We start from the raw sequence: 7573 nt of genomic DNA on the forward strand, positions 1-7573 counted from the left end.
ACCCTGACTGCACTACACATTTCCCAATTGAAACAATAAAGATATTGATTGATTGATAAATGTGGGTAACACTTTGATGGGTGCCTACATAAGGACATCCTAACATATTAAAAACCCATACATAAGACATTCATGTGTCACAGTAATGACACTAACTTTAATTCTCAATTGTAGAGGATGAAAAATAAAATGAAAATAAAAAAGGATTTACCAGTGACCACCTCGTCTGCAGAACACCAGACTTCTCCCTCTTCCTATGTGGCATCACACACATACTTCCCAGTGTCTGACACAATAGCGCTGTTCTTTAAAATGACATGAGTATCAATTTGACTTTGAATCTGCAAGGGAGAAGAAAACGTAACTGTTATTTTAATCTATTTAGAATCTTGTACCACCCTGCTTTCTTCACAATCTATAGTGGCATCTTAAAATATCTAAAATAAAAATATATCATGTAATTTAATTTAAAGTAGTATTAGACAACTCACCCTGCTTTCTCCACAAGCTACAATGACACTATGTTTTAACCACATGTCATGACTTGCCCTCTTGGGTTGAGGATCAAACATGCCGGCTAGGCAAAGGTTTGAACACCCCCTTTCCTGGGGGCCAGTTTTATGACCGGTCGTAAATACCGTGCAGACTTTCTCTTCCTGTTAACAAAGGAAGTCTTCCCTCCAAAACTCCAACATCCAAAAGTGGATAATGAAACAACATTCCTACTTAAAAGTATGTGGGAAATGGTTGGTGGGGACTTAAAGAACAATCATGTCAAATTCGTTACTATGTTGTGATGTCATTAAAGACGGTGGAACAACATAACTGTATCTCTGGGGGGGGGGGACCCTTCCCAGTTATGAGGTTTGCATCTAATTGTTGTATAAAACGAATAATTAAGTATAATAATACTTTTGTGAAGATAACAATGTGATTTTAGCATTCTAGATGAGATGATTGTTTTCCATATTGATTTGTTCTTAGTCAGTGGCCACGCCCAGATGAGCACAAACATGATGGAATGCCCCTTTTACCCCGAGTGCATAAAAAGCCTTGAAAAACATTTTAACATTAGACCAGCAGACGTGAAGCGTGAGCTAAAGGTTGCAAATTGTTGAATTTCTACGAGACCAGCAAGCCCCACAGCTTAAAATGGTTGAAACTCTACAGACCAGCAGACATGAAGCGTGAGCTAAACGTTGTAAAATGGTTTAATTTCTAAAAGACCAGAAAACGTGAGACGTTAGTCCACACGTTTGAAATGGAGAAACTCTGAAACTCTCAACCTCTACACGAGGTGAAGAAGAAGACAATGCACTAGACCTTATCATTTCTGTCTGCAGCTGGCATGTATCGTCGTCTAGAGAACTTTCACTAAAGACATGAGAGGAGAGGACAATCCCTCTCAGACAACCGCTTGTACATCTGAAGTATCCATTCTAACCAATACTACGACCAGAAACTCTACCAAGGACATTGGGATCTCTGGTGGGTAAACCAGAGTCCTACATCATCAACTCAACTATCGAGGACAGCTACACGTAAATACATATTGCATTTCTAATCCGAATGAGCGTTTAGTGGGTTTTTAAGCATTTGTATTTCCGTGTAGCGTAGTTTCCAAAGTAACCACGATAGTTTTAATCTCTGTCTCTCCCTTCCATTCTGACCCCTCCACTAGCCAAACATTCATGCTATTGTTAGTCCAGTCCACTAGGCACCTGTTTTCATTGTATTACGTTAGTAATCGATAACCTATGTGTGTGTGTATTGCTGATTCATCAATAAGGTTAGGGTTCTTGCAGGTTCAAGGATTATGCGACATTCAGAATGAGACTGACAAGAGGTAATTATTGAATAAGTGACTGTTATCGATATATAACATATATATCTTCTAAGAGTTTAATTCGGGAGATAGTAACTCATTAAACAACTTATTCCGTGGTGCCCCAAATTCCTAATTAGTTAATTGTTACATGATTAATTTAATCGAGTGACAATTAAACATAGTTAGGTGATTCGATAAATAACAGTCATACATTAAAGTAAGTCACGTCATGTCATGACACACATGACACAAGGAGCAGGCTTCCCCAAGACGACACACTCCAGGAAGAGATCTTCCCCCACCAGGAGATGCTTATTTTCTGGCTTTGACAGGAACTGAGTAGATCCACAGACAGGGGGAGACCAAGTTACACTATTTACTATGGCATTGTTTGATTATGTCCATTGGGTTCAGGAGGATGTATTCTTCAAATTAGATGAGCTTTGAAAATCCAGGGGCGCAACTTTGGTTTTAGAAGTGGGGGGGGGCATAACTTTATTAATTTTTAAAAATCCAGTCGGATAAACACTCCAAACAGCCTATTCGACGCTCGGAGGCATCCGCATGGTCCTAAAGCACACCAATTATAAAACTGGGGGGGACAAAAATGCAATTTCAGAATGTGGGGGGGACATGTCCTCCCGGTCTCCAGTGAAAGTTGCGCCCCTGTGAAAATCACAAGTTGGTAGCAAGGTGAAAGAAACCAATGGAGACAAATGTGTACCATTTTAAAATATACAGTATGTCCCAGAATCCATTGTAGTCTTATTACCAGCAATGTATTAAATAGAAAAACTGCTTTTCTTCTCAAATGTTACGTGATATTATTAAGAACAACCTATGGCTTGTCTATCTGTTGCAGATACAGGCCAATCTCAAGCCTGTATCTGCAATATTTCAGCCCTCTACCACAGGAGGGGAGCCAGCCTTATCATGACTGTGTGAGGAGTGAAGTAGTTAGTGGAGAGGTGGATGGGAGTAAGGAGGTGTAACCTGCGGAACCACAGTTTGACCAGAGAGATTGTGTTACCCCACAACATACAGTAAAATAGCAGAACACTTAACCTTAAAAGCAGTCTATAAAACTTCCAGGTATTTACATGAATGAAATGTTCCCCTTAGATTTGAAAGATTATGATTTATAACAACCAAATTGGTCATAACTTGTCATAACAAAAAAAAACTCACTTGTTTAGTCTGTTTTTGTTGTCATAAACCAGGTTTCCATCCAACCTTTTTATGTGAGTAAAGTACATGTCTGATTTTAAAAAATACTCTATGCAAGGTGGGATCATTTTGTGTCTGTAAAATTAATTATGCGAGAAATGGCATTGGAAACGCTTTTATGTGCAAATATTGATATAATAACCATCATATCAAAGTAAACTTGGAGTCACGCGATGATGTGTGTGGTCCTCCCACTACGACTCCGGAAAGCATGCAGTTTTCTACGCTACAGATTAAATAAATTATGATGAACTACACAGGGTGGTGAAAGTGAAAGGTGATGAGCTTGATGCTCCTTTCAAATAAATATTGAGGGTCTTATTCTGGTGACATGATGATCAATGCTTGGCTGCTGTTTGATAACTAAAAATAATCTCGCTCTTTGTCCATATTAATCTCATCATGTAGGCAATACACGCACTGTATCTGCCAGCTGTTGGCTAAGGCGCACCTGCCAATACCAGAGTGGGCACATTCGCTATATAACGCAAACAAGTTTTGTGAGAAAACCATCAGTAGAGTTGAAAATGTGATGGAAATCCTTTTAACTTGTGTTTTTTATCCGGTACATGGGAATTTATGAGCCAAAAAGCTGTGCACTATTTTTTTTTCAATTTGATGGAAACACATCTCTGGTCTGAAAATGCACATATTGTTTTAATGCAGATTTTAGAATATTCGATTGATTGGTAAATAAATTATTTAAATCTTCAAATAATTAAAAAGTAATGTTGCTCTTAATTAAGTGTATTTTAGTTGAGTGTAGTTACATGTGGTTATGATTTTAGTGTGGGGAGGGGATGTAGTGATAAAGTCAAATAGAAAAACAGACAGAATTATCTGATAGATCGTTTGATAAATGTGCATCTTAGATTACCATTAAACTGTAGAACCATACAACTGATATAACGAGATGGTAGTAGAGGGAGCACAAACAATTCATGAAACTTTTGATTCGGAAGATGCATTACTTTATTTAAAATACATTTAATAAGGTAATTTGGCTGAAACAACTTACCATCTACAGTTGAAGTCGGAAGTTAACATACACCTTAGCCAAATACATTTAAACTCAGTTTTTCACAATTCCTGACATTCAATTCTAGTAAAAATTCCCTGTTTTAGGTCAGTTAGGTTCACCACTTTATTTTAAGAATGTGAAATGTCTGAATAATAGTAGAGAGAATGATTTATTTCAGCTTTTATTTCTTTCATCACATTCCCAGTGGGTCAGAAGTTTACATACACTCAATTAGTATTTGGTAGCATTGCCTTTAAATTGTTTAACTTGGGTCAAACGTTTCGGGTAGCCTTCCACAAGCTTCCCACAATAAGTTGGGTGAATTTTGGCCCATTCCTCCTGACAGAGCTGGTGTAACTGAGTCAGGTTTGTAGGCCTCCTTGCTCGCACACGCTTTTTCAGCTCTGCCCACAAATGTTCTATAGGGTTGAGGTCAGGGCTTTGTGATGGCCACTCCAATATCTTTACTTTGTTGTCCTTAAGCCATTTTGCCACAACTTTGGAAATATGCTTGGGGTCATTGTCCATTTGGAAGACCCATTTGCGACCAAGCTTTAACTTCCTGACTGATGTCTTGAGATGTTGCTTCAATATATCCACATAATTTTCCTTCCTCATGATGCCATCTATTTTGTGAAGTGCACCAGTCCCTCCTGCAGCAAAGCACCCACACAGCATGATGCTGCCACCCCCGTGCTTCACGGTTGGGATTGTGTTCTTCGGCTTGCAAGCAACCCCCTTTTTCCTCCAAACATAACGATGGTCATCATGGCCAAACAGTTATATTTTTCTTTCATCAGACCAGAGGACATTTCTCCAAAAAGTACGATCTTTGTCCCCATGTGCAGTTGCAAACCATAGTCTGGCTTTTTTATGGCGGTTTTGGAGCAGTGGCTTCTTCCTTGCTGAGCGACCTTTCAGGTTATGTCAATATAGGACTCGTTTTACTGTGGATATAGATACTTTTGTACCTGTTTCCTCCAGCATCTTCACAAGGTCCTTTGCTGTTGTTCTGGGATTGATTTGCACTTTTCGCACCAAAGTATGTTAATCTCTAGGAGACAGAACGCGTCTCCTTCCTGAGTGGTATGACGGCTGCATGGTTCCATGGTGATTATACTTGCGTACTATTGTTTGTACAGATGAACGTGGTACCTTCAGGCATTTGGAAATTGCTCCCAAGGATGAACCAGACTCGTGGAGGTCTACAATTTTTTTTCTGAGATCTTGGCTGATTTCTTTTGATTTTCCCATGATGTCAAGCAAAGAGGCACTGAGTTTGAAGGTCAGGCCTTGAAATACATCCTCAGGTACACCTCCAATTGACTCAAATGATGTCAATTAGCCTATCAGAAGCTTCTAAAGCCATGACATAGTTTTCTGGAATTTTCCAAGCTGTTTAAAGGCACAGTCAACTTAGTGTATGTAAACTTTTGACCCACTGGAATTGTAAAACAGTGAATTATAAGTGAAATAATCTGTCTGTAAACAATTGTTGGAAAAATTACTTGTGTCATGCACAAAGTAGATGTCCTAAACGACTTGCCAAAACTATAGTTTGTTAACAAGACATTTGTGGAGTGGTTGAAAAAAATGAGTTTTAATGACTCCAATCCAAGTGTATGTAAACTTCTGACTTTAACTGTAATCTCTGCGCTTTGAAGTTTAGGAAAGTCATAATGCAATAAAAGAGAAATTGGCTAAATGACTGATTTTAGCATTTTATTAGTAAATTAATACCTTGACTCTGTAATTGGAGGCCATTTTGGTCATGGAGGCACAGACTCAATGCACTGACTTTCTAGATAAAAGGTAAGTATACGAAGGAGATTACGACTTTAGTTGAGATATAAATTAATTGAGATGTAATACTTTTATGCACAGATGAAATACTAATCTACAACATAAATTAATCTCACTTTCATACACACAGGTGGTGTTTTGGGTGTAGTAGGGTGGTGGTGGTGGTGATCAGGTTCGGAGGTGACACCGCATGCATCCATACAGTTGAAGTTAAGGTTATCCAGTGTATTACTGTTCAAAGTCAACACGACTTTCCATTATAATGAGAGTAGAAAAGGGTCTGGCAGTAAAAAGCTTGATATATTTTTTCTTTCTTCATAACAGCAGCAGGTACAGGAGATACAGGAGAAAACACAGAGTGCCAAAACAAGTGTGCCAGTCCAGCTTGAGAAGAGAGCAGTCGGGATCAGGACATCTGTTGTTACCTGCATTCACCTGAAGGGCGGCGCTAGAGGACAGGGTGCCACTTGAGTTGACGGCCCAGCACACATAGAGACCTGCGTCGGCCTCAGTGACTTTCTGTATAAACAATGCATGTTTGCCTTCTTTTTGGGACAGTTCTATGTGCTCATCATTGGTCAGTTTCTCTCCATTCTTGAACCTAAAGCAAGAAGTGAATTATCACACATCACACAATCACAACAAGAAAAACACAAATCACATTCCTATTTATCAGAGGGTGAGCTGAAGCACAATCAATCAAAACAACTAGATTATTTAAAATGTGAACGTGCCAATAATGATCAAACGTGTTATCAAGGTTGTGTAAACAGGAATCAAAACAAAAGGTTAGATAAGTCAAAAACACCAAGGGATTTTTGTCAAATAAAATGGAATAAATACATATTATGTTATTCACACACAAAATGACTTGGGATTCAGATTTAACCCTACTCATGCAGTTTATAAATCTATCTTATCATTTCTCAATGTGTCCTTTCCTCTCCACCTGAATGATCCTTTTGGAATTGATTTATAGAATATCCCGAACACATTGGTTGACAGTTTGCTTGTAGAATAAAGCAGTGACTGTTAATACTACTGTAACCAGACTTTTCATTCTATTAAAGAGTAAAAATAATACAGATCTTATTAAAATAATGAAGTTCTACTGTTCCATTTCTACTTGCACCAATACTCTGTCTGTGTCGGAAATGACACCCTGATCTATTCCTTTTAGAGTGCACTACTTCTGGTCAAAAGTAGTGCACTATATAGGGAATAGGATTCCATTTCAGACGCAGCTTCTGTGTTACTGAATGACTAAAGCCTATGAGCTACCCACCATGTTAAAGTAGGCTCTGGAAATCCAGTGACCTCCACTTCCAGGGTCACAGGTGACCCCTCCATAACCGTGGGACTAGACAGCAGTTTGGAGAAGTGAGGAGGGCCCTGGCCTGATAGGGTGCTCCCCATGGACCGGCTGGTACCAGGCAGTCTGATCTCTTCTCTGATGGCTGTGGGCTTGCAGAGATCTGGGTCTTGGCCCTGATCTGTGAGTGTGACTGTTGTGGTGGTGAATGGGGAGGGGGTAGCATGCGTGTTAAGAGAGCTAGCGGCGGCAGCAGTGGGGAAGGCAGCTCCTCGGACCATCATGGTGCTAGGGTCATGCACACACTCCTGCGTCTTTGTGACAGAGCTCTCATGCACGGAATACACAGTCTGGTGGCACTCGTTTAGGCCTAGGGGGCTGA

General features: G+C 39.5%; 1 protein-coding gene across 3 annotated transcripts in view; it reads right to left on the reverse strand.

The window, feature by feature from the left end:
• Positions 1-5785: 5785 nt before the first annotated feature.
• Positions 5786-7573, reverse strand: part of LOC121555071 (coiled-coil domain-containing protein 141) — a 70593-nt gene continuing 68805 nt past the window's right edge. For all 3 annotated transcript variants that reach the window (XM_041868856.2, XM_041868857.2, XM_041868855.2), the window contains exons 25-26: positions 7165-7573; positions 5786-6480 (exon numbers count right to left, since the gene is read on the reverse strand). The exon at positions 7165-7573 is cut by the window's right edge and continues 514 nt beyond it. In XM_041868856.2, coding sequence (XP_041724790.2) covers positions 6195-6480; positions 7165-7573 — 695 coding nt within the window. In that variant the 3' untranslated portion in view covers positions 5786-6194. The remainder of the gene's footprint in view (positions 6481-7164) is intronic.

Source organism: Coregonus clupeaformis, chromosome 40, assembly GCF_020615455.1.
Source record: "Coregonus clupeaformis isolate EN_2021a chromosome 40, ASM2061545v1, whole genome shotgun sequence".
NCBI classification, from domain to species: domain Eukaryota; kingdom Metazoa; phylum Chordata; class Actinopteri; order Salmoniformes; family Salmonidae; genus Coregonus; species Coregonus clupeaformis.